At 42.9% G+C, this 26,761-nt stretch overlaps 1 protein-coding gene across 1 annotated transcript in view; it reads right to left on the bottom strand.

Moving 5' to 3' along the window:
• B4GALT1 (beta-1,4-galactosyltransferase 1) overlaps positions 1–26,761 on the bottom strand; it is a 61,598-nt gene that overhangs the window by 10,106 nt on the left and 24,731 nt on the right. The window contains exons 3-4 of the mRNA XM_077921502.1: positions 3,665–3,852; positions 1,158–1,280 (exon numbers count right to left, since the gene is read on the bottom strand). Coding sequence (XP_077777628.1) covers positions 1,158–1,280; positions 3,665–3,852 — 311 coding nt within the window. The remainder of the gene's footprint in view (positions 1–1,157; positions 1,281–3,664; positions 3,853–26,761) is intronic.

Below are 26,761 nucleotides of genomic sequence, written 5' to 3'. Positions count from 1 at the left end.
ATGGAAACAAGAAGAAATCCCGACGAAAGAAGAATGGCAGACGAAATTAATGGACTGTGCAGAATTGGACAAAATGACAGGGAGGATTCGAAACCTGCGGGACCAGAGATTTACAGAAGATTGGAAGAAGTAGATGAATTATTTGAAGAGCAACTGTAATCAACAAATTACGCTAGTAGGACTACAAGAAGTTTTGTAAGGAGGAATATACGAAGTGTTACAAAGTAGAAAAAGATAGAGATATTGGTTATGAGTTTGAAATGTAATAGAGAAGATAAGAAATGCATACTGAGAGATTAGATTGGAAAATTTTCAGACAGGATTGATGGAAGTCAAAAATTTGAATAAGATGTAAAAGTATGTTTAATTATTGTTGAAAATGATATATTAAAAAAAATAAAAATCCCATACCGTTGTGCCTGCAATCCATACTCCCCACTTTTTCTACTCCTCCAAAGACATGGACATCCTGGCATTCCTATGTAAAGACTTCCTGGAACTTCCAAAGACTAGGAGCATACTTCTCTACAGTACTAGTGAAGAGGAAGCAAGCTTTCAAAGAGCCTGAATGGAAACACTTGGCTGCCAAAGGCTTGACCCTGACAGTGGGAAGACAGACTCTTGTTTGCCCTGCAGCTTAGTGAGCAGCGCTAAAGAGACAAGGAGAACAGTGACCCCAGCGCAGTGTAGAGCACCAGACTGTCCCAGGATCTCCTGCTTTCTGCCAGCTCCGTTTGACAGTGAGCCAGGAAGAAAAGGGAAACAATGGAGGAGCTCCATTCCCTGGCCCTCTTTGGATACAAGCCACTGGCAGGCTAATGTCTGGAGTTCAAGCTGAAATACAAACAAGTTAAGCTATTTGCTAATGTCACAGCCAGGAAGGCAGGTGTGGCAGTTGGAGACAGGTTACATAGCCAGCGGGATTATTTCACCACTTCCTGGCACATGCTTGTAAGCAGCCACTTTCTTGGTCAACTATGGGATGTTAAGAAGCGCCTCCTATGGTAAGTGCACACAAGGAATGGGATTTAATGTCACACTATGACGAATGTCCTGCTTATTCAAACATTTCAGTTTGCCAGACAAGCAATCCCTCTTTCCTCCTCCTCTAAACAGTGAAAGAAATCTATATTAATTGGGAGACACAGGAGCCTTACCTGTTATAAATGTCATCATCTTCACCACCCCAGCCCCAATAATTATTGGGAAAGCCATTGATTTTTTGGAACTGCTCCTTGCTCAAAGCAGACACTCCTCCAAAATACTGATTGTAAGGCAAGCTGAAAGAGAGAAAGGCAACTCATCAAAAAAATTAGTTTTTGCTATCACCAAGACGTTAGGATTGCTTATCTACCGTATTTTTCGCACCATAGGACGCACTTTTTCCCTCCTAAAAAGCAAGGGAAAATGTGTGTGCGTCCTATGGAGCGAATGCAGGCTTTCGCTGAAGCCTGGAGAGTGAGAGGGGTCGGTGCGCACCGACCCCTCTCGCTCTCCAGGCTTCAGGAAGCTATCCGCTAGCAGTGGGAGACCCAGCTCTCCCACGGCTAGCGGACCGCTGCGCTAATCCAGAAGCTTGGGGCGTGCGGAGCTCAGCGCGCCCCAAGCTTCTGGGTGCCGGCAAGGTCTCCGCTAGCCCTGGGAGAGCCCAGCGACGTCGCGCGGCTCTCCCAGGGCTAGCGGACCACTGCGCTAATCCAGAAGCTTGGGGCGTGCGGAGCTCAGCGCGCCCCAAGCTTCTGGGTGCCGGCAAGGTCTCCGCTAGACGGCTAGCGGAGACCTTGCCGGCGCCCAGAAGCTTGGGGCGCGCAGAGCTCCGCACGCCCCAAGCTTCGGGATTAGCGCTCCGCTAGCCGTGTCTAGGCTGCGGATAGCAGCCTGCTTCCCGGAGCGTCGGGCGCCCTGAAAGCAGAGCTCCCGGCGCTTCGGGAACACATCCGCAGCGTGGGGACCCTTGCAGGAGTTCCCCGCAAGGCTCCCCACGCTGCGGATAGCAGCCTGCCGCCCGGCGGGTGGGGCGCCCTGAAGCAGAGCGCCCCTCGCGCCAGGCATACATCCGCAGCTTGGGGAGCCCTGCAGCAGTTCCCCGCAAGGCTCCCCAAGCTGCGGATAGCAGCCTGCTTCCCGGAGCGTCGGGCGCCCTGAAAGCAGAGCGCCCGGCGCTTCGGGAACACATCCGCTGTGTGGAGAGCCTTGCAGGAGTTCCCCGCAAGGCTCCCCACGCTGCGGATAGCAGCCTGCCGTCCGGCGGGTGGGGCGCCCTAAAGCAGAGCGCCCCTCGCGCCAGGCATACATCCGCAGCGTGGGGAGCCCTGCAGCAGTTCCCCGCAAGGCTCCCCAAGCTGCGGATAGCAGCCTGCCGCCCGGCGGGTGGGGCGCCCTAAAGCAGAGCGCCCTGCGCGCTAGGCAGACATCAGCCAGCCCCACAAGCTCGGGGGACAGCAGGGAGGCGCAGCGCCACTATCCCGCTGTTCCTCGACCTGGTTCGGTTTCCCTGACCTGCTTTTGGGGGGGAAATAAAGGGAAATTTTTTCCCCTTTATTTCCCCCCCAAAAAACTAGGTGCGTCCTATGGTCCGGTGCGTCCAATCGTGCGAAAAATACGGTAGTTGCGACTGTAAGTTAAAGTATTAATAATTGCATTAATAAGAACAGTAACAACAACAACAAGTATTTTATTATTTGTACCTTGCCCATCTGACTGGGTTGTTCCAGCCACTCTGGGTGGTTTCCATTAAAGCAATTATAAAATGTAACATCAATAAATGCCATAGAAATATGTGCTTCAACACACACACACAAAATCCTAAATGCCTTAAAGAGAATAATCTATGTTTCTAAAGATCAGGATGTAGTAAGCGCAGAATTCACTTAAACGCTTCCCTCACCCCAGGTAAGTTGGACCGTTATTGCACTAAATGAAGGCAACTGGTTTTCATTCTCTGCCCTATCAGAAATACAGCAGCACGTAATTATTGCATAGTTATCAGCATTCTTTTTTTTTGTCCTTAGCACATTACGCACCTCAAGACTTCACTTTTCAGGCAATCATCTTCCCACCAATATAGCAACAGCCCATTTGATATCTCCAGAACTTGTTCCTAATGAAATTGCATACATAACCTGCAAGCATTTTCAGGCCTAATTCAGCCACGACAATAAACCATAATTTCCTGTTACATGTTCAGGCCGTGACGATGTTGCCTCTACCCCCTTTCCCTCTTCTCTGTCAAGTGCCAGAGGAGAAGTGAGTGAAGGAAAACATCATATTATGGGAAACAAGGCTTCCCCATTACATCTAAAATGGACCACAGACCTTGCTTCCCACAAGGCAAATGGATATACTGTTGTTGTTTTCTAATAAAGCATCATTATTTTTTATATAAACTGTTCTGAGAGCCTCTTGGCTGAAGAACAGTAAGTAAAGTATCTAAAGAAACAAATAAAAAAAAACTTTAGGCAAACAGATCACAGATCTGAGAGTAGAGCAATTCCAGAGAAGAGCGAAGTAGGCTACTTTGGAACATAAGTAATCCAAGTGTAGAGTGAGCAAGCCAACATGGATACAGGTTCCGAACATTAATCCACTCTTGATATTAACAGCCATGCTATGATTATGTGATTTTTTGCTAGCGTCGAATAAATGTTAGCAATTGATTTCTTACCGGAATCCAAATTTATCCATCGACACAGAGAGGTGCCTGGGTTGACTGTAACACTTGTATATATTTCTGTCATCCATAGGGATTAGGTCAACATCGCTGAATACAAAGCAGTCATAATCGTATTCTTTCAAAGCTTCTGTGAAGCCTATGTTCAGAAGCTTTGCCCGGTTAAATGTTGCTTCTCCACCCTAATGTAAGAAAAAGAAGGGCTATTAAGCACAGACAATAAAAGCTGGTTAACATTTACTATTCATTATAGTCCTGGCCCTTCACAAGCAGTAATGTGGACATGCGGGTGGCAAAGTTCTCTCAAACGTTTCATCCACCATGTTTTTCTGTTCAGTTTAGCTTAAAATTATGATCAGCTGGTTCAACCCAAAAGAAGCATGCTTTTTCCAGGGTCTTGCTTGTTTTGCATTCCACGCAGACCTCTCTTGAAACCTTGGGGAGGCTGAGAGCATATGCACCAAGTCCCTATCATTGTAAGGAATCTCACAGCTTTCCAACGTCCTAAAATATTCTCTTCCACAGAGAAGGCCTGTTCTCGTGTTGCCATCCTCTGACCTCTTGAGGAGGAGACACACAAAAGAAGGGCCTCAGAAGATGATCTCAGGGTCCAGATAGGTTTGTATGGAAAAAGGCAGTCCTTGAGGGATTGCGGTCCTGACCCACTTAAGGCTTTATAGGTCAAAACCAGTAAATTGAATTGGGCCCGGAAACTAATAGGTAGCCAGTGCAGTTGGACCAGGATCGGTGTAATATGCTCAAACCATCTTGCTTCTGTGACCTGGCCGCTGAATTCTGCACTAGCTGGACAGTCGCTCCAGAAGGATATCGAAAGCCACTGAGAGGTCAAGAAGAATTAACAGGGACATGTTCCCCTTGTCTCTCTCTTGACGGAGGTCGTCGTACAGGGTGAACAAGAAGTTTCTGTGCCCAAACCAAGCCTAAACCTTGTCTGGTCTGCAACCACTAGCTCCAGAACCTTGCTTATAAACCACCTAAATTTTGGTATGTCCCAGCAATGCCAAAAATGTATCAGCCAGATGATTCCACCAGATCCCAATCTCATTTATGGGATATGGAGCGTGTGTGAGAGAGATCAGCTTCAGAAAATATTTATGATTTTTTAAAATGTCAATAAGAAGCTTATTTTCCTTATTCAAGGCCTTGACTTCTCCCTGAAGTTCACAGGTGACCCCATTTTTGTCTCCTGCCGTGGTTTGTGATCCACTTAACAACTCTAACCCAGAAGGTTCTGTAGGAGCCTGGAAATATCACTTGACGTGCTCTGACCTATTGCTTTCTTATGGGCAGGCCACACACAGACCCCTCCTTTGCACAAAATTAGGTAACATGAAGCACAACAAAGCTAGCACTGTACTTGAAATCAGCCTGTTAGGGAGCTGGTTGGCTGCTGAGCTACAGTTATACAGTGGTATCTCAGTTTTTGAGCATCTTGGAACCCCTTAACGCCGAAAACCTGGAAGTAATTGCTTCCATTTTCGAATGCATCTTGGAAGTTGAATGGCTTCCACTGCGTTTTCTTCCTTTTTCTCCATCAACTTTGCCAACTGCCCTTTGCAGTTGTCGAACGTTTCGGAAGTTGAACGGTCTTGCGGAACAGATTCTGTTCGACAACCGAGGTACCACTGTACTAATACAGTGGCACCTTGGTTTACGAACTTAATCCGTTCTGGAAGTCTGTTCTTAAACCGAAACCATTCTTAAACTGGTGTGCTTTCCCTAATGAGGCCTCCTGCTGCCGGTGCCCATCCAACGTTCAGATTCCGTTCTTAGACCGAGGTAAAGTTTGAAAACCAAGACACTACTTCCGATTTTGCTGAATTTGAAAACCGAATCGTTCATAAACAGGACTGTTCTTCAACCAAGATACCACTGTATAGGAAATTGATAAGGACTCATTTCCTCCCAGTAAGTGATAGGTTAGAAGTGGTACCTAACCTCTATAAAAAGGGTTTAGTTCCATAGAAGAGGAGGAAGATATTGGAGGCAATTTGGATCACACTCAATACAAATACTGAACATCTGATGCAGCTGTGCTTCTTATTACTATATTTATATATGTGTGTAAAAGAGTTACTCCTCCTGAGGAGCACAATAAATGGTCTTATGTGGAGTGGTACCTCCTTGAGGTCCTAGTTTTAGGATTAGTTGTGTACTTGACGAGATCCCACATTCAAAATAAAACATGGCATCTTCTAGATTAGAAGGTAGCTAGTAAACCTTCTCTCCGTAGGAAGTGAAGCGGAAGAGAAAGGACGCTGAGTTCTTAGTTTCATTCTGGGATATTATTCTTGGAACCAAAGTAATAAGCAAGAAGGCCTATGGAGACTGATAAGAGGAAATACAAGGAAAAGCCTGTTTTTTGTTTTTAAAAGATTTGAACAGGAGAATGCTGCTGTATTTTGGGAGTTCCCTAATTTTCATGTCATTCATACTGCTTTTTTAATGCAATACAAGGGAGTAAAAGATACCTGAAGGTGCTCTTAAATATACCTTATTCTTATAGCTGTTTTAATAAGTAAATGGTTTCTGCAATAATGTATTGTCAGTTTGTTTTCAGAGTTTCTAAATTGTAATCTGCTCTGACTTTCAAATATAATGAAGTTGTTCACAAACTTGGCAAGAATTACAGGATTCTTAAATCATTAAATCAACGAAACTAAAAAGTGTCCTTGCCAATTTAAGGAGGATATAGGACATGGCTGAAACCACACGTTTCTCTTATTTTAATTAACCCTTCAGGAAAACCAGCTAGGGCCGTCTGCACACACAAAAAAGCGGCTCTTGATTACTATAGAAACATAAAAGCCAAATTGTAAGAAAGGAAAATTAAAATGTGATGCTCATTCAAGAAAAGTTTCTCATGAGCAAGTATTTCAGAAGTATATTAGGGGATTGCCTTGCTTCCAAAAGTGTAGAGAAAACTGTTCTAAAAATTATGTATGTCTAGCAAATTCCAAGCCAGAATAGCTTTCATAAATGCTATGAGACTGACCTGGTACTCAGCTTACTAGGGTTAAACAGAGATTAATTGACCACATTTTAGAGGGGTCTCACATTTTAGCCCCAACAACTGTATAGTGGATGTAGGTAAGGCAAAGAGAGAGCAAACCTCATGGCCAAGTGGGATTTGATGTTCTATCCACTACTCACATAAGAAGAGAAGAAGAGTTTGGATTTGATATCCCGCTTTATCACTACCCTAAGGAGTCTCAAAGCGGCTCACAACCTCCTTTCCCTTCCTCCCCCACAACAAACACTCTGTGAGGTTAGTGGGGCCGAGAGACTTCAGAGAAGTGTGACTGGCCCAAGGTCACCCAGCAGCTGCATGTGGAGGAATGGGGAAGCGAACCCGGTTCACCAGATTACGAGTCCACCGCTCCTAACCACTACACCACACTGGCTCTCATAGGAAGCTGCCTACTAAGTCAGAGCATTTGGTCCATCTAGCTCAGCACATTGATTGACAGTGGCTCTCTGGAGTGGTAAAGGTAAAACTGGTAGATCTCTGGGTAATTTGCAGTAGATCACAAAGGATTTCTGGCTCCCCATTGGTTAACAAAAGCAATACCATCACCAAATTAGGCTGTTTCTTTAAGTCAGTGTTTGGCTCTAGTGGGTGGATTTCATGGTTTGAAGTAAAAGCAACGTAGACCTTGCAAGCTTAAAGTCTGTCCAGCCTGACACTGCCTCTCTCATTTCTATGTAAACTGCTAAATTATGGTAATTTAATATTCTATATTATAGTTTCCCCTGTGAAATAGTTACTTCTCAAGTCTTCAGAAAGGAGAAGGGCAAGAGATGAATTTAACAAAACAAAGTGTTATCAGCAAGTTTGCACTTGTTCACCATAGTGGCGTAATCTCACAAAACTGTTTGCTATCGGCATGGCTCAAGTCCAGACTCATGAAAGCAACAATCCCAGTTGGGTTATGAGAAATGGCACTGAACTTGTACGGACAGAAAAGCTTTGTAATAATGACCCCTCAAACATAGCCCTATTCACCCATCCAAGATCCTAACAGCAGGACAAATGTAGCACCACAGCTTCCATGACTTCTCACGGCTTCCAAATAAACACCTTCTGGGTGGGTGTGTGCCCAGCTAATAATTTATGTTTACCTCATATCAAGCAAACAGGCGTTCCATGCAGAAAAACACTGATAACAATGCAGATAACACTGAAAGCACAATTCATGCCAGCATTCAAGGTTAGCATTGGAAAAGGCTGCAGGAGAGGAGGAGCCCTACTGAAGAGACGACAGCGGCTCTTTCTCCTTTAAGGCTTATCGTGACAATCTTGCAACTCCCTCTTTCGTGACAGTACAGTTGTATTGCTAGATCTTCACCCTCTTTAAAGCCTATTTAAATGCATACTCTCCAGAACAGGATTTGTAATAGTAGCAGCAGAGTAACATTCAGTTCAGAAATAATTAGGCATTTTTGAGAGGACAATCTTCTGCCTGGTTACCACACGGGGGGGGGGGGGGGAGAGAGATTTGTTACTACAGTACAGTGGTACCTCGGGTTAAGTACTTACCGGTAATTCCTTACGGAGGTCTGTTCTTAACCTGAAACTGTTCTTAACCTGAAGCACCACTTTAGCTAATGGGGCCTCTCGCTGCCGCCGCGCCGCCGGAGCACGATTTCTGTTCTCATCCTGAAGCAAAGTTCTTAACCTGAAGCACTATTTCTGGGTTAGCGGAATCTGTAACCTGAAGCGTATGTAACCTAAGGTACCACTGTACCAGCACCCCTGCCCCACCTCCGGAGAAGAAGAAAAAATGAAGTAATTCAGTAACCACAAATAACTCTTTCTTGGAATATATATACAGTGGTACCTCGGGTTACATGTGCTTCAGGTTACATACACTTCAGGTTACAGACTCTGCTAACCCAGATATAGTACCTCAGGTTAAGAACTTTACCTCAGGATGAGAACAGAAATCGTGTGGCGGCAGCAGGAGGCCCCATTAGCTAAAGTGGTGCTTCAGGTTAAGAACGGACCTCTGGAACGAATTAAGTACTTAACCCAAGTTAAAGGTCCGTATAGTTAAAGCCATGGTTTTCCCAGTAGTAATGTATGGAAGTGAGAGCTGGACCATAAAGAAGGCTGATCGCTGAAGAATTGATGCTTTTGAATTGTGGTGCTGGAGGAGACTCTTGAGAGTCCCATGGACTGCAAGAAGATCAAACCTATCCATTCTGAAGGAAATCAGCCCTGAGTGCTCACTGGAAGGACAGATCCTGAAGCTGAGGCTCCAGTACTTTGGTTACCTCATGAGAAGAGAAGACTCCCTGGAGAAGACACTGATGCTGGGAAAGATGGAGGGCACAAGGAGAAGGGGGAGACAGAGGACGAGATGGTTGGATAGTGTTTTCGAGGTTACCAGCATGAGTTTGACCAAACTGCGGGAGGTAGTGGAGGACAGAGGTGCCTGGCGTGCTCTGGTCCATGGGGTCACGAAGAGTCGGACACGACTAAACAACTAAACAACAACAACAACAACCACTCTACTACATTTGTTAGTTGTGTCAGCGTCCCACCCCCCACAAGAAGTGACTTAGAGGATAAAATACAACAGTTAAGATATGCTGGGTGAGCATTATTATGTTAAAATGTGTACAGTGGGAGACAGCAGATCCTAGCAAAACATTTAAGATAACTGCATAGGACACAGGAAGTTTACTACAGGGTTGGAGCGTGGGGAGGACCAGGGGTGGTGGTTTGTAGCCCCAGGTGCATGATTTTCAGGGGGTGCGAGCCAGACACCCCCACACATGGATTCCTGCCCTGTCTGCTGCTGGGGGTCTCCGTGTCCCCAGCCCCCTTGCTGAATGGCCACAAAAATAAAAAGGGTTAGCAAAATGATGTAGATTGTGGAAGAACTAAACACAAAGATGACTTGGTTGCTGCCCAAAGTAGTATCCCTGTATGGCCCTCTCCTCTTTCTCCACTAAGGTGGGCAGCTAAGAGGGGGAGTTGAGAAGACCTCAGGTAAAATCTCTCTTTTTTTTTTTAATAAATTTTTATTGGTTTTCCATAAAACAAAACAAAAACATAAACATAAACAAACAAAAACACGACTTCCCCATACCACCCCTTTTCTGCATTCTTGTTTCAAGATTTTTCAGCAACCCTCTGATCATAACTTAAATATATTTCATATATTTAACTTCAGTTAGTTATTAATGCAACTGTAGTTCTTTATCTCTTATAACTCTGAGCCCCTAATTTTCCAAATTACAGCAGTTTTTAAGATAAACTTTAAATTTATTCCAATCTTCATCCACCGCCTCTTTCCCCCGGTCTCGAATTCTGCCAGTCATCTCTGCCAGTCCCATATAGTCGATCACCTTCGTCTGCCATTCTTCCAACGTGGGTAAATCTTGCGTCTTCCAATACTTTGCTAGAAGAATTCTTGCTGCTGTAGTGGCGTACATAAAAAATGTCCTATCCTTCTTTGGCACCATTTGGCCCACCATACCCAAGAGAAAGGCCTCTGGTTTTTTAACAAACGTTCTCTTCAGAACTTTTTTTATTTCATTATAGATCATTTCCCAGAAAGCCTTAATCTTCGGGCAGGTCCACCAAAGGTGATAGAAGGTTCCCTCCGTTTCACTACACTTCCAACACTTGTTATTGGGCAAGTGATAGATCTTTGCTAACTTAGCAGGAGTCATGTACCACCTGTAGATCATTTTCATAATGTTTTCTTTTAAGGCATTACATGCCGTGAATTTAACACCAGTGGTCCATAACTGCTCCCAGTCAGCAAGCTCAATGTCATGCCCAATATCCTGTGCCCATTTAATCATATTAGATTTCACCATTTCATCTTGAGTATTCCATTTCAACAGCAAGTTGTACATTCTTGACAAATTTTTAGTATTGGGTTCTAACAGTTCTGTTTCTAATTTTGACTTTTCCACTTGGAAGCCTTTCTTTCTGTCCTGCTTGAATACTTCATTTATCTGTCGATAATGTAACCAATCTCTCACCTTAAACTTCAGTTTCTCAAAACTCTGCAATTTTACATTTTCACCATCTTGTTCTATAATTTCACAATATTTAGGCCAATTAGAACCCATATTCAATTTTTTCACCTCTTTTGCTTCCATTGGTGACAGCCACCTGGGGGTTCTACTTTCAAACAAGTCTTTATACTTAATCCAAACATTATACAGAGCTTTCCTCACGATATGGTTCTTAAAACCTTTATGCAATTTCACCTTGTCATACCATATATATGCATGCCAACCAAATCTGTTATCAAATCCTTCCAGATCCAAAATGTCTGTATTCTTGAGGAGCAGCCAATCTTTCAACCAGCAAAACGCTGCTGATTCGTAGTAGAGTCTTAAGTCCGGCAGGGCAAAACCCCCTCTATCTTTCGCATCTGTTAATGTCTTAAATTTTATCCTTGGCTTTTTGCCCTGCCAGACAAATTTCGATATGTCTTTCTGCCACCTCTTGAAACAGTCCATCTTATCTATTATTTGTAATGTCTGAAACAGAAATAACATTCTAGGCAATACATTCATTTTGATAACAGCAATTCTGCCTAACAAGGAAAGTTTCAGCCTTGACCATATGTCTAAATCTTTCTTAACTTCTGTCCAACATTTATCATAATTGTCTTTAAAAAGATTCACATTTTTCGATGTCAAATTTACCCCCAGGTACTTCACTTTTTTTGCTATCTCCAAACCTGTTTCATTCTGGAATGTCTCTTTTTCTTCATTTGTTAAGTTTTTTTCCAAGACTTTAGTTTTTTGTTTGTTCAACTTAAATCCTGCAACTTGACCAAATATCTCGATCAGTTCTAAAATTCTTTTTGTGCTAGTGATTGGCTGTTGCAAAGTCAAAACTAGGTCATCTGCAAATGCCCTTAATTTATACTCTCTCACTCCGACCTGAATTCCTTTAACCAACTGGTCCTTTCTGATCATGTTTAACAAAACCTCCAGAACCAGTATAAAAAGTAGGGGAGAAATAGAGCATCCCTGTCGTGTTCCTTTCTCTATAGCTATCTCTTCCGTTACCACATTATTTACAATTAGCTTTGCCTTCTGCTCAGAATAAATTGCACCTATACCATTTTCAAAACCTTGGCCTACCCCCATCCCTTGGAGATTCTTTTTCATAAAACTCCAACTAATATTGTCAAAGGCTTTCTCCGCGTCCACAAAAATCAAAACCGCTTTTCTGTTAATGTTCATCTCCAACAGTTCCACAATGTCTATTATGTTCCTCACATTGTCAGACATGTGTCTTCCCGGGAGAAAGCCAGATTGGTCTTTATGAATCTCGCCTGTCAATACTTTCTTCAGTCTTTTTGCTAAAATGTCTGCAAAAATTTTGTAATCCACATTTAATAATGATATCGGGCGGTAGTTCTTAACCTGGTTCTTTTCAGTCTCGGTCTTTGGTATAAGTGAGATAAAGGCCTCTTTCCACGTTTCGGGTGCCTTTTTCCCTTCCAATATTTCATTACAAACTTCTTTCAGTGGTTGCACTAAACCTTCTCTCAAAGCTTTATAGTATCTAGCCGTCAGTCCATCTGGTCCTGGAGACTTTCCCAGTTGTGCCTTTTGAATGGCCTCCTCTATTTCCTGTTCTGTTATTTTCTCATTCAAAATCAACTTGCCCTGTTCTGGAATTTTTGGTAGTCCATAATTTTTAAGAAATTCTTCTATTTCTTGTTCGTTTACTGGCCCTTGTGTGTATAATTTCCTAAAGAAACTTTGAAAACAGTTACTTATCTCATTTGGCTTATGAACATTCTTTCCCTCTATCTCCAAACAAGTAACTGTATTCAATTTTTGCCTCTTTTTCAGTTGCCATGCAAGGAGCTTCCCACACTTGTCTGCAGACTCAAAAGTCCTTTGTCTCATTTGCTTAATTTTCCATTCTATCTCTTGATTTGTCAGTTCCATATATTGCGTCTGATAATATTTTATTTCTCTCAAAATTTCTTGAGACTTTGGTTTTGACCTCAGTTTCTTTTCTCCTTCCTTCATTTTTTCTAAAATTCTTTCTTTCCTTTCATTTTGCTTTTTCCTCTTGATTGAATTCTGTTGTATCAGGAAGCCTCTCATCACGGCTTTACTCGCGTCCCAAATTGTTCTTTTTTCCACATCTGTTCTCCAATTTATCTCAAAATAATCTTTCAATGTCTTTTGGGCCTTTATACAAAATTGTTCATCTCTAAATAGGGAGTCATTCATTCTCCATCTAAAGGATCCAGTTGTTGTCATTTTCATTTCCATCTTTACGGCATTATGGTCGGAGCAGGTTTTTGGGCAGATTTCTACTTTTTTAATCTTTGTAGCCATCACACTAGATACCCAAATTTGGTCGATTCTCGTCCATGTCATTTTAGATTCCGAGAAAAAAGTTCCCTCTCTCTCGAGAGGATTCTTTGTTCTCCAGATGTCAATCAAGTCCATGTTTTCCGTCATTTCGAAGAAAGTCTTTGGTAATCTTCCTTCTTTAGATATTGTCTGTCTTTGTGCCTTGTCCATATTTGTAGATACCACTCCATTCATGTCCCCCATCATTATTATTTTGCAGTCGAGATAATCTAGTAAGGTCTCATGCAACTTCTTAAAAAATTCTGCCTTCCCATCATTTGGTGCATATACTCCAATTATCAAATATTTTTCCCCCTGGATCTGTACTTCAATTGCCAGATATCTTCCTTCTTCATCCTTAAATTTTAATTTTGGGTCCAATTTTTCCTTTGCATAAATCACTACTCCTCTCTTTTTTACTTTATCGGAAGATATAAATTCTTGTCCCAATCTTTTGTTCACCAACAATTTCCTGTGTGCTCTAGTTATATGAGTTTCCTGTAGACATATCAGATCCAGTTGTTCCCTTTGCAAAATGTGGAAAACCTGTCGTTTTTTTCTGGGATGGTTCAAACCGTTGCAGTTCCAGCTTAGAAGTTGCAGAGACATTTTGTTTGTTAGATGTTTGATCCTCCGACTGCTCCAAGTTTTTCTTCCTCTTCAGTTGGCAGTTGTGGTAGTCCAAATGATAGATTTGCAATGTCTGTTAGCCCTCCTCCTTCTGGTGTTAATCCTTGTCCTTCTCTTGCCGGATCCACCGTACCTTTCTGTAGGTCCTCTAGGTTTCTCTCCAAAAAATATTCTTTCTCCTGTACTGTTCTTATTCTTACTTTCTTCCCTTTGTAGTTAAAGGACAACCCCTGTGGGAATTCCCACCTGAAGGGTATAAAGTTCTTCCTCAGCAAATTGGCAAGATCTCTATAAAAAGTCCTCACTTCCAAGATGTATTTAGGGATGTCCTTAAAGATTTGGACTTGAGTGTTTCCAATCACCAAAGCTTTTTGATAGTGAAGGTTCAATATCTTGTCTCTTTCCTCTTTGGTTCTAAAGGTGATCAGACAATCCCTTGACTTCTTGCTTTGCTTTCTACCAAGTCTGAAAGCAGTTGTTATCCCTACTTCATCTTCCTCCAGATCTCCTTGCCAATTTTCCAGAATTGCCTCTGTGAGAAATTCCGCCAGATTGTCCTCTTCTTTCTCTGGAACCTGTCTAAATTTCAGATTTCGTTCTTTCCGTTGTAATTCCAGTAAGGAGAGGGCCGCTTCATGCTCATTCACCTTTTTCTCAATCGGCACAAGTCTTTCCTGCGTCTCACCTGCAACAGATTTTGCACTTTCTGCAATTTTCCTTGTTTCTGAAGATTCCTGAATCAGTCTATTTATAGATTCTGTATTTGTTGCCACTGATGTGGTATTCAGATCCAATCTTGCTGTAAGTTCTGTCAATTTCTTTGAATTTTCTGTAGATTGCTTTGTTAAGGCCTCAAGGGATTGATTTATTTTAAGCAGTGCCTGTGTCATAGATTCCATTGATGCTGCTGTCGCACTGTCCGGTGCAGGCACTGTGTTGCCAGAGATTGAAGCTCTTTTCTTTTGTGTTAGTTTAGCTTTAGATCTGGTTCTTATCTCCTCTGCTGTGCCACTCATATCCCAAGGCCGTTCTCACAGGAAAAACTTGCAATGGAAAATCCCACTATTAGTCAGTTACTTTGCAATTTTTCCCTCTTAGCCCTCAAGAGGGAGCAGTTAAAAGTTTCCAAATTAGAGACAACAAAGAGACAGAAAGCCGGATGTAGAAAATCTCAAATCCGCCATTAAAGTTGTAAAACTTTTTCTCCAATTTAAATTTGGTTAGTCCAATGTCAGTAACAAAGTCCCATTCAAATCCTAAATGTCTTAAAATTTTTTCACCATTTAAGGTATAGTCTATATCCACTTCAGAGCTATTTTAAAGAACAGTTTTCCCGGTGTTAAGTCCTGGCAGGTCGTCCCGGGGATCAGAGCAGTGAAAAACTTTGTTTCCCTTTAAATTAAAAGTATCTTCACAAGACTGTCTTTTTTCCCCCTTCTCCTGCCAATCTGGAGGGGAGAGATACTTTTGACAGCTCAGGTTTGACAGTTCGCAACTAAGTTTCTAATAACTGCAGCGAGGTCTTTCGTTGCTTTAAATTCCTGCAGTCCGGGGGGGGCAGACTTCCTTATTTTTTGCCCTCCCGTTTTCAGCCAAATTTTCTATTTTTAAAGGTTCCTGATTTTTTTCCCTTCTTACTCACGAGAATCCAGTCCAGATTTTCTTTTCAGGAAGGAATCGGCGCTCTCCGCTAATGGCGACGCGGCTTCACTCCGCAGGCTGGGTAGCGACTCTCAGCACCGCGCTCACTCCCGATGCCGCTCCGGAGCCTTTAAAAAGGCTCTTTCACAGTACCGGGGGGCGCAAAGGTGCCCACCGAGTCTCCTTGCTCTCAGGCTTCCGCGCCTGAGATTTTAGGGGTCCCCCACTCGCCGTAGCGGGTAAGACCCGAACTTGCGGAGCAGTCCTTCTCCGGAGCTCGGAGGTAGGACCGCCATTAAGCGCTGGCACCGAGACCTCAGGTAAAATCTCATCTCATCCATGAATTCCAGAGTGCAGCACAGGAAGGAGTTAGACAACCTGCCTATACAACCTTGGCATAAGAACATTTGGTCTGTTGTAATCTCAGAGAAGATAATGTCCAATCTACGATTGATACAGGGTAAAGCAAAACCACAATACGTATTTTAGTGCAGTATGGTGGGACTTTATTCAATTTACCATGGATCAAAATATGTACATATCTTTGCCAGAAATAGCCAAATCTATATGGATGTCATAGACCATGCACACAGACAATTTGGGTATTGTCTCACATCCCTTTAGTTATATAACGATACTGTATGAGGTGCTCACCTACACCAATGTAACAGCAGATAGGTTTGGTTTTGTATAATTATCTTAAAAATCAACAAAAAATAATTAACAAACCGTGAACTCATTAGGTGGATTTAATGAAGCCCCTACCTGCCTCAGTGTATATGAAGCTCTCTGTATATTGGAAATGCACTATTAAAAACGTTTCTTAATGCTGACTGCGCTTCCTTTTAGGGAAATTTAAACATAACAAACCAAGATTGTCTAGCGGATTCCCTGGCATTGTTTTCTAGTGGTTAATCCCCTCTTTGAATGAATTGTGTTAGTTCCAACTCCGTCCACCTCTTTCCCCAGTGCAATAAATAACCACAGGGAAAAAATTGCAGGAAGGAAATCACATGCCAAGTGCCTTAAGCAAAGGATTCGGATATAAAAGCCTTTCATGTACATCCTCCTCCTTTTCACATGCACTTAAGAAGAAGCCATCTCACCAGAGACAACCAACTTTCACTTCTGTACACTTCCATATCTTGATTATGCTTTAATGAACCGACACCTTTATAATTTATTTAAATGCAACAAGGTTATAATGCAACAATGTTGAATTCTTGCCAAAGAAAGCTTTGGGTGGGTTCAAGGTCTTAAAGATATTTAGAGAACCATTAAGCTCCTGTAGAATGTCAACTAAATGGCTGGATGAAAAGCTACCAAAATTCTAAGCTGCAGCCCTAAACACAATTTTTTGAGAAATAAGCTCAACGGAACTCATACTGAGGATTTTACTGTAAAAAACCAAAAGCTATTCTGAACCACAAATACATTCACTGAAATGTAAGGTGAAATACTCTTCAATGTATTGTTTTTTACCATGTTGTAATTTTGTGTGTGTAATCACCACATTTTTCACTCCACAAGACGCACCTAGTTTTTGGAGGAGGAAAACAAGAAAAATAATATTCTGAATCTCAGAAGCCAGAACAGTAAGAGGGATCGCTACGCAGTGAAAGCAGCAATCCCTCTTGCTGTTCCGGCTTCTGGGATAGCTGTGCAGCCTGCATTCGCTCCATAAGACGCACACACATTTCCCCTTACTTTTTAGGAGGGAAAAAGTGAGTCTTATAGAGCAAAAAATACGGTACATACATGTGTATGTAAATGTATGTTTGCACTTCCAATTTTCCTTTTTTCCTAAATAAGCATTATACAAATAAGCAGGTTGGTTGGTCATGGCACTCACCAATAGAGAGTTCACCTCTTTTTTGCTGCCATTTTTTGCCGGCCCCCACAGCACTTTCACAAAGTACAGGGTGTTTTTTTAAACCAAAGGCTCTGAGCTTGGGGGATAAGGTAGTATGAAAATCTACTAAATCTGCATAACGTATACAGGTTGCTGGGTTCAGTTTCTTGGGTCAGAATTTGAGCTATTTCCTTTTTTAAAAAGGGCAGAATACTTGGCTTAAAATGTTCTGGGGTAACTTGTTTGCTGCTTGGTGGCAGGCTCTTTCCTGAGGCAAAACCAACACAGAAAACAGATTAGGAAACAGAATATCTGCTAGTTCATGTGTAACAAGAAATGGAGAAGTGGGGTTGGACACAGCGCTGAAACCTGACGAAGTGAAACAGAACATAAAAAGAGAGATTTGAAGCAAGAAAATAAAACTCTATCTTAAAACTATTTTCAAGACAAGACAGCAGTAAGGTTCCTCCTGGGTCTTGCACTGACCTCCTCCTTTTTTTTGGGGGGGGGGAGAAGGAACAGTCTAAAATTGTGTTGCCCAAATTTAGCTGCGTATTAATTTCATCTACTCCATACAGAAGCAACAGAGCCATTGTCTGTTTGCACAACACACACAACCTCTGCTGTGGGCTGCAGAATCAAAATACATTTGCAGTCCATCCAAGTTTGGTCAGGTGGTTTCGGGTCAGCTGATCCATCTGCCATGTAAGTAACAGAGACAAACTGAACACTTGGAAAGAGTTCAAGAAGACGTAAATATTAAAAGCAGGTCAAAGCTGGCATTCAGCTGGGCAAGAGAACATTTACATAGGAAAGATTTGTTTATTTTTCCTGTTTCATCATCTGCTACCCTTTGACAACATATTTGGGACAGTTGCAGCTGTGCCAGCCACTTAACTCTCCTCCACATATTTGGTAAAATATTTTATATATATATATATATATATATATATATATATATATATATATATGCAGGTTTTGGTGTCCTCGGGTATCTTCCCGTGTAAAAGTTGGGGTGTCTAGGAAGATCGCCTAGACACCCCAACTTTTACACGGGAAGATACCCGAGGACACCAAAACCTGCATTCCTGTACCCGTGAAAATCTACGAAAGCAAATATATATATATATATATATATATATATATATGTGTGTGTGTGTGTGTGTGTGTGTGTGTTTTAAGCTGGACCATAAAGAAGGCTGATCGCCGAAGAATTGATGCTTTTGAATTATGGTGCTGGAGGAGACTCTTGAGAGTCCCATGGACTGCAAGAAGATCAGACCTATCCATTCTTAAGGAAATCAGCCCTGAGTGCTCACTGGAAGGACAGATTGTGAAGCTGAGGCTCCAGTACTTTGGCCACCTCATGAGAAGAGAAGACTCCCTGGAAAAGACCCTGATGCTGGGAAAGATGGAGGGCACAAGGAGAAGGGGACGACAGAGGATGAGATGGTTGGATGGTGTTCTTGAAGCTACCAGCATGAATTTGATCAAACTGCAGGAGGCAGTGGAGGACAGAAGTGCCTGGCGTGCTCTGGTCCATGGGGTCACGAAGAGTTGGACACGACTAAACGACTAAACAACAACAAAATATTTGTTAACTGATATAGTTTTGTTAAAGAACTGAGACGGTTTGCAAATGTCAGCAATAATTAATAATAATAATTTATTTGTACCCCTCTGGTTGCCCCAGCCACTCTGGACAGCTTCCACCATATATAAAAACATAATAAAGCATTAAAGACTTAAAAGCTCCCTTACGTAGGGAAATAAATAGAAACAGATCAGTTCTGATGGCACAAACGTAGACCATGCTGAATGTGTCCAAACCTCCCACTCTTTTTTTGGTGCCTTATTTTGTTTCTGCTTGTTTCTCAAAAGCTGGAAGTGGCCTAGGCCTCTCTGGACCTCCGAGAGAGACTGGGTGGATCCTACCTCCGCCTAACTTCTTCCCTCCAAAATTGCACTCCCCCGCTGCTTTTTAGAGGTTTGGCAGAGATCCAGCTTCCCAAACCCACAGAATATCTAGTTTGGCCAGTAGCAGAGTATGGTGAAACATGCCTCCTCAGGGGGAAAAAACACTTCATCTGGAACCAATGTACAGCTTGCAGAGGCTCTAGCCATTCTTATTCTTCTTATTTTGCAAATTTAACAGGGCAAGGAAAAGGCAAGAGGGAGAAAAAGATTAAAGTCCTGGTCGAAGAAAGACTGGTAGGCCTGGGGACGTGGGGATGGGAAATAGGGGTAACAACAAAGAAATCACATTTCTATCTTCCATCTGCGGGGACACAAGGGAAGAACTTGTCCCAGAGTTTTGGAAAACTGTCAAGCCCAGTGGGATGTGCTAGGTAACCAGCCCTTTCAAACAGCCCCTTAACCCCAAGAGAGATGTGAAGGACCAAACCCACAGGGGGAAGGGGAAGTCAGAAAAAAATGTGGGTGTTTTTTCTCTCTTGCTTTTTCTTGAGTCTTAATAACAAAATATGCACACAGAGATTGAGAAGGCACTCTTAACTTTTCCATTAATAACAAATGCCACACTTAATCACACCATTTAGTTTTACTGAAACCCACAGCTTCCTTCCAGTATTGGGCTATCATTAATTTAGCTACCCCCAACATGAACACAACTAAACATTTTGACATCACCTCCGAGTTCTCTCCCGAGAAGACAGAAAGCAGACCTAATTTGAGCTCCTTAATGAACTAGGATGGCATTTATTTCTGTTATTACATCTTCCCAGCGCATTTTCTATTTATATATTACAATACTGAAGTCAACACACAACTTCCAGCCCCAAATAAACATCTCTATTTTATTTTATTTTTTGCTCGGTGCAAGTTAAGAGAATTGGTATTATCAGCACTCCCTCTTCGTTTGCTAACTAGGAAGACACTTTTCAGGGCTAAAAAGCAGGGTATAAATAATAATTTGAATGATTAAAATAATCAACTAGCAAAAAGAAGACTTAGCTAAGCATCCTGCCTTCAAAGATTTCACAAAATTCATAATCTCTACACTGCCTCTGAAGAAGGGTCTCCTAGTTCTTAATTGTTTAAAGTCTCATCCACAACTTTGCTTGCCCTGCTGCTTTCACACAGGAAAACTTGTATGGGGTTTTAGGGGAGGGGTGGTACCTCTGGTGGGGGACACATTGTGCTCCTTCAGGGGTAGTTAGTTCACCTTTGGTCCCCAACCTGCACTCAGCTCTCACCTGTGGCTCCTAAAAGCTGTCAGCATGTGACAGCAGACACACCCTGGGAAATGGATTCGACTGGCCGGCTAAACCAGGCGAGGGAGTCCCTAAGATGGTTGGAGCCTTGTACGCCTCCTTCCAGCAACTCCTGCAGCCAAGCTGGTGCCAAACGTATTGCCCTGCTTTCCTTTGGACCACATCAGGAAAGCCGAAAGTGGGGTCTTGTCCTCTGGGCAGCCCAGGAACTCCATACATGCTGCCCAGGCTTGTGCCCCAGAGAGAGAGAATTTGGATTTGATATCCTGCTTTATCACTACCCGAAGGAGTCTCAAAGCGGCCAACATTCTCCTTTCCCTTCCTCCCTCACAACAAACACCCTGTGAGGTGAGTGGGGCTGAGAGACTTCAGAGAAGCGTGACTGGCCCAAGGTCACCCAGCAGCTGCAGGTGGAGGAGCGGGGAAGCGAACCCGGTTCCCCAGATTACGAGTCCACCGCTCTTAACCACTACACTACACCACACTGGCTCAGTGCTTCAGTGCTGCTAAACCAGCAAAAACAACGCGGGAGGTAGCAGCTACACGTTGCCAGCCACAGCCAGCACTGTTATTCTCCCGCGGCTTGACTTTGCCCCACAGGGCACACGCCTCTGTCACTTGAAACAAAAGGATGCCAACAGCAGCTGAAAGAGAACAAACGTCAATCAGGTTTTCTCCGGATTGACGCTTGCTCCAATTTCACGCTAAATCGTGGGTTTTTCCAGTGGGGGTGGTGTGGTTAGCAAGGGACAAATGGAAAACGGCTTGGACCTTTCTAAAGCACAGGACAAGTGCGAGTGTGGACAAGCCCTCAGCGTTTTATGTCACTATATATTATATATCACTAGAAATCAGCAAAGCTGACTGCAAGAGTTACTGTGCAGACACCATTTTGAGGATACCCAACACACCTCCACTGCGCTCCTCAAATAAGAAGCCTCAAACTAATTACCAGTTGGTTCAGAGAGCCAGCTGGACTTCTGCCTAGAGCAGCAGCTGTAGGTTTCTGTCAAGTCTGGGCAGACAAAAATCCCGTTGGCTCTCCTAAGTCAGCCAATCCCACACAGAGCTCTTTGCTCCAAAATTGCAACATGTGCAACAGCTGGCGCGCATTAATTATCCTGCACAAATATTATCTAAGAAAGAATGAAGAGCGTCAGATTGGCGTTGCAAGCTTGGTGAGTTCAGTTCAGACTTGGACGTTGCTACTTCCTTGAGGCTGGCAGAGCTCAGAAGTTAGAGGCTTCCCATCCTGCCTCTGTTTCGCAGGAGAGAGTTCATGTCCTTGCTAATTAAATCTCTCATTGATTATCGCATTAGGAAGTTGCAACAGCAGACGCAGATTTCTTAAGTTAACAAGTAAATAGCTGCTCTGTTCTTTCTATAAATGTAGCTTAATGCTTTTCGCTCTGTGTTCCAGGGCTCTCCGATGTTCGCAGAAGTTCACCAAGGCTTGTCCAGTGAGAAGACTATCTATTATGGGGAAGCGTCCCTAAAAAACAGGTTGCTGTTTGCAACTATTTGCCTCAGGAGGTGGTTAAGTCTGCTCAACAACACACTCAAATGCATGCAGAGGTCTTGGCCGGTGGTGTAAGTGCTATGTAAACCCTATAATGCAGAGGAGTTTCCTGGCAGGCCCACAAGAGTTCCTTGTCAGACAAGTCAATGCAATTTCAAAGCTAGATGGAGCCCAAAAGCAAATCTCTGTGCTGTAGAACAGGCCTGTTTATAGCTTAATTATAAGCTAAAGTTAATGTAAACCAACTTTTATCAACTGACTGCAAATCTTGGTTAACAAGCGCCTGCTAACCATAATTTGTAACCTACGGTTAAGTTGCAGGGCCCCGTTTGGACCATTTTGAACTATGGTTAACTAAACCATGGTTTATAAACCATAGCTTAGTATGCCGTGCAAACCAGGCTGTTGAGTGTCCACTGAGCAATCATCTCAGCCAGAATACTGTGCAACAAACAGAGAGCAGGTCCACCATTGAGATGTGACTGCATAGCAAGTAACTTAAAGGTAAAGGACCCCTGACAGTTAAGTCCAGTTGAGAACGACTCTGGGGTTGCGGCGCTCATCTCGCTTTACTAGCCAAGGGAGCTGACATTTGTCCGCAGACAGTTTTTCCGGGTCATGTGGCCAGCATGACCATGGTTCAAGAAGAGTGAGCCAAGTTGTGTACTAGAGAGGGGTCAATTAGCATCCAGTTTTTTCCACTGCCTCCAGCAGCCCAACTTCCATTTTACATATTCTCACATCACATCCCTCCCCCGCACCTCCACCCATCTCCATTTCAGTATTCAGCCCAATTTAATGCATTTCAGAGGTTCCAAAAGTCAATGGTAAACCTGCAGTAGATTCAAGTTTGAATTTGCATTGCACCGAAAGTTAAGAGGTGGGACGTTACCATTGAAGCAGTAGGGTGGTCAGCATTCCTTCCTTCCTTCCTTTTTCCTACCAGATGAAGAGTACAGAAGGACGCAGACGGAGTAAGAATCAATCGCTCACATACAAACTCTCCTTGCTCCAGCGATTGCTTTGCTATAGGGCAGGTTTAACAAGAGAAAGGTAAGATTTTCCCCCCTAGAAGGAAGGGAGAAGAGAAGGAAGAATGGATGCAAAGGAAGGACAGACAAGGGAGGAAAAAAAAGAAAGAGAGAGAAAGCAATTGTCAAGAGAGCAAAGAAATAAGAACGTTTTCTTAGCAGGTTTTAAAAGCTCCTCATAACCCAAGAAAAATACCATCTGGATAATTTAGGCTCATTGCCAATGTTGCTTGATGCACACAAAACTAACACTGTTTTAAGGAAGTTAACTAAACGGAATGCTTCATTGACAAATTAGGTCATGATGCTCAGTAACTTCTGTATAATTTCTGCAGCATAATGGGGAAAAGCAGAGACACAATTATACTCTGTACACACCTAGCCTGTGTATGCTTACTGTTATCCACCATCGCCTGTTTTTCTTTCCAAACTATATAGCCCTTTTTTTTTTGCAGAATTTCATCAGAGCCCTGAACGCTAATAACCTTTGTAAGTAAGCTCTGTGAAAGTCAACGGAACTTCTTACCAACTCAAGCATATTTTGGATCAGGGTGCCATCAACTTACCCCATAGAAACTTATCTCTATGTCTGCACAAATGACTCCTTAGCAAAAGAACTAGAAACCTTCATTCAGCCACAAGGAAACACAATTAAATAGCCTCACATCCCATCCTATGCTGATTGAAGCAAACAAAAATGTTACAGGACAAGACAGAAGTTTAACTGAACAAATCGTGATAAGCATTTTCCTTCTTAAGACATTTGTAGTCGGTATCAGATGGCAAAGAGTAAGACCGCATCAGATGTATATCCCAGCGATACTCAAACCGCATGACCTCCAGAAGCATGTCTTGAAAAATTAAGGCACCATTTTGGACCCCTCCACTAGTCAATGATCCTGAGCAGAGAAGTTCCATGTACCACTGACCATCATCTGTCCTGCCAATATCCCAAGAAAAGAACCAAGGGTGTCCTGGATTTCCCCAACACAGCCAGCACTGAAACTGATAGGCAATCCCAGAACATAACCATTGCTGAGAAATCGGGTCCCATCCCTGAGCAATAAAGCAAGAGGGAAGATGAGATGCCATAAACAAATATTAAAAACAGGCTATTCTGCTTTGCCCCTGATGTTGGGAAAGATGGAGGGCACAAGGAGAAGGGGACGACAGAGGATGAGATGGTTGGATAGTGTTCTCGAGGCTACAAACATGAGCCTGACCAAGCTGCGGGAGGCGGTGGAGGACAGGGGTGCCTGGCGTGCTCTGGTCCATGGGGTCATGAAGAGTCGGACATGACTAAACGACTAAACAACAACAACATTCTGCTTTGCAAAGGAACATTCCTGCTTGTTTTTTTGTGAGCCAAATGGGGAAACACACGTTATATGTTTGATGGCAACAATGAAGTTTGTCTCTTAAGCTAACAAACAACCTGACCCCAGGTCATCAGTGTAATTTCATAACTGCTTTATTGACATCTCATTCAAACGAAACCTGCCTAAACTGCTAAAAAAAGTGCCCCGAATCTGGAACTATTTGTTATTCTGTGGAAAAAGTATGAGACGGTTGTGTTATGCAGATGTACATACCCTATGAAACTGGCACATGAAAAAAGCATCAATTTGGCTCATGAAAATTAAGAAAGCTAAAAAAACACACACACCAAAAAAACCAGGTGTATTCTGCTTCCCCAAAGCTCAGCACAAAGACAAAGAAGACATTAAGAGATAATAACTAGAGGAGGCAACTAAAAATTTCAAAATAATGTGTAAACTCATTCCAAGTACAACAAAATGCAACTAAATGTCATAGATATTCAAATACAACAGAACTAAGTATAGTCCATTATAATACAAGCCTATCAGTTAAAAGTTCTGCAGTACCTCACAGATCAACCAAGACTGCTGGCTAGAGAAGGGAACTGCAGGCAGTCCCAACTGCAATCGTTGTACAACTCCCAAATCCCTTGGCTTGGGACCTCAGGTGACACAAAAATGACCAATCCAGTGCTACAAGTCCTATAAATAAGGATGTTGATGATGATAATTATAATTTATACACCACCCATCTGGCTGGATTTCCCCAGCTACTCTGGGTGGCTTACAGCACATATAAAAACATAGCAAAACATCAAGCATTAAAAACTTCTCAATAGAGGGCTGCCTTCAGATGTCTTCTAAAAGTAATGTAGTTCTTCATCTCCATGACATCTGATGGGACGGTATTCCACAGGACGGGCGCCACTACTGAGAAGGCCTTCTGGCTGGTTCCCTATAACCTCACTTCTTGCAGTGAGGGAACCAGCAGAAGACCCTTGGAGAAGGACCTCAGTGTCCAGGCTGAGTGATGGGAGTGGAGATGCCCTAAAGCCATTTAGGGCTTTAAAGGTCAGCACCAAGGCTTTGAATTGTGCTCGGAAATGTACTGGGAACCAGTGAAGATCCTTTAGGACTGGTGTTATATGGTCCCAGTGGCCACTCCTGGTCACCAGTCTAGCTGCCGCATTCTGGATTAGTTGTAGCTTCTGAGTCACCTTCAAAGGTAGCCCCACATAGAGCACACTGCAGTACAGTGGTGCCTCGCAAGACGAAATTAATCCGTTCCGCGAGTCTCTTCGTCTTGCGGTTTTTTCGTCTTGTGAAGCACGGCTATTAGCGGCTTAGCGGCTATTAGTGGCTTAGCGGCTTTAAGAAAAAGGAAACAAACTCGCAAGAACTCGCAAGACGTTTCGTCTTGCGAAGCAAGCCCATAGGGAAATTCGTCTTGCGGAACGACTCAAAAACCGAAAAACCCTTTCGTCTAGCGAGTTTTTCGTCTTGCGAGGCATTTGTCTTGCGGGGCACCACTGTAGTCCAAACGAGAGATAACCAGAGCATGCACCACTCTGGGGAGACAGTCTGCAGTCTCAGCCGATGTACCAGATGGGGCTGGTAGACAGCTGCCCTGGACACAGACAGTTCACAGATCCACAGCCATCCCCTCAGTCTGGGCAACTTGTAGCCAAGGGAGGCTATAGGCTTCTCTTGCTGTACCAACAAGCTATTGCCACTGTTTTAGCATCAAGGTACAAAGAGGCTCTGTCAGCCCAATGACCCTAAACAGCTCAGATCTAGCAAACAGAAATATAAAAATCAGAAGGATATACACTCACCTTGCTACATTATTTCATTATCATGCTGTCTATTGTTATGCTTTGTGTTATGTTTTTATTATTAGGCTCTTAATGTTGTACATTGCCCTGAGATCTTTTGGGAAAGGTTGGAATATAAATTATAATTTGAACACATTTCTTATAAATGTCAACTTTGTGTGGATACCTATCTGGACTGCATAGATCTATCTGTTTAAATTAATATAGATATATTTATGGTTATTTTTCATGTATGTTAATATGAGCTAAGGGTTTCCCTCACTTCTCTTAATCCACCCTTTCCCCCCCCCCTTCATTTGTTTTTCCTTTTGTTTAGAGGGGAAGAGAAGGGAAATTTGTAAATATATTTGAATCGGATATGCAGTAATAAAAAGATATAAAATAAATAACCACAGAAAGGAGGGGAGGGAAGTTGAAGGGTAGCTAAATTAGATTTGTATAGATTTTGTTTTCTATATGAAGGAAGGAAATGCTCTCCAGGAGCTCATATACCATGACCAAGTCTAAGTGTTGTAAAATGTATTATATGAAGGAACCATTAACCATCAGAATCTTTAGCTGAGCATATTATAATACCACAACAAGGGTGAGGAAAACCTTTCCTAAACTTTCTTTGTTTTTACACAATTTTGCACAATTCCACAACACTCCTG

Source organism: Podarcis muralis, chromosome 17 (assembly GCF_964188315.1).
Source record: "Podarcis muralis chromosome 17, rPodMur119.hap1.1, whole genome shotgun sequence".
Taxonomy (NCBI): domain Eukaryota; kingdom Metazoa; phylum Chordata; class Lepidosauria; order Squamata; family Lacertidae; genus Podarcis; species Podarcis muralis.
Note: the sequence above shows the minus strand (reverse complement) of the source record. Positions and strands in the feature narration are given on the sequence as shown.